This window comes from Micromesistius poutassou (genome assembly GCF_964030765.1).
Source record: "Micromesistius poutassou genome assembly, chromosome: 3".
Classification (NCBI taxonomy): Eukaryota; Metazoa; Chordata; class Actinopteri; order Gadiformes; family Gadidae; genus Micromesistius; species Micromesistius poutassou.
This window is the reverse complement of record NC_140273.1, coordinates 1,738,031-1,738,788: the sequence shown is the minus strand read 5'-3', so window position 1 is coordinate 1,738,788 and position 758 is coordinate 1,738,031. Positions and strand designations below refer to the sequence as shown.

The window sequence follows — 758 nt, the reverse complement described above, 5'->3', positions numbered from 1 at the left end:
GTTTCTACCAGGATATATGTGTGTATAGATGTGTTTGTGTGTGGATGGATATACTGTATGTCTGTATGGATGGATATATATATGTGTGTGTCTATGTGTGTGTGTGTCTCTCTCATCTCCACATGGTGTATAGTCCTTGACCCCCCCCCCCTCCCCCAGGCTGCCCCATGTGATCAGCCGGATGGGCAGCAGCGAGGTGGTGGACGTGAACCTCTTCTGCCTGGTGGCCATGGACTTCTACCGGCACCAGATCGACGAGGAGCTGGACCGCCGCGCCTTCCAGTCGGTGTTTGAGACGGTGGCCTCGCCCGGCACCTCCTACCACCAGCTGCTAGGCTGCCTGCAGTCCATCCACCACGACACCTCCCTCTGAAGGGGGAGAGGAGGAGGAGGGAGGGAGGGAGGGAGGGAGGGAGAGGGAGAGGGAGGAGGAGGAGGAGAGGGAACAGCTCCTACCACCAGCTGCTAGGCTGCCTGCAGTCCATCCACCACGACACCTCCCTCTGAGAGAGGAGGGAGGAGGAGAGGGGGAGGGAGGAGGGAGGGAGGGAGAGGGGGAGTGGACACCTTCCTCTGAGGGGAGGGAGGGAGAGAGGGAGGAGGAGGGAGGGAGGGAGGGAAAGGACTGACACCTCTCTCTGAAGGGAGGGAGAGGGAGGGAGGAGGGCTGATGGTAGAGAGACAGATCACATGTGTACACCTCTCTGAAGGAGAAGACCCCTCCTGGTTAAGACGAGAATGTTGAATTACTTCCCCCT

General features: G+C 59.1%; 1 protein-coding gene across 1 annotated transcript in view; it reads left to right on the top strand.

The window, feature by feature from the left end:
- htt (huntingtin) overlaps window positions 1-373 on the top strand; it is a gene marked incomplete at its 3' end in the record, with an annotated part of 33,227 nt that extends 32,854 nt beyond the window's left edge. Inside the window, 1 exon segment of the mRNA XM_084465346.1 lies at window positions 160-373. Within this exon segment, the coding sequence (XP_084321472.1) occupies window positions 160-373 (214 nt within the window).
- Between the last annotated feature and the right edge of the window lie 385 nt (window positions 374-758).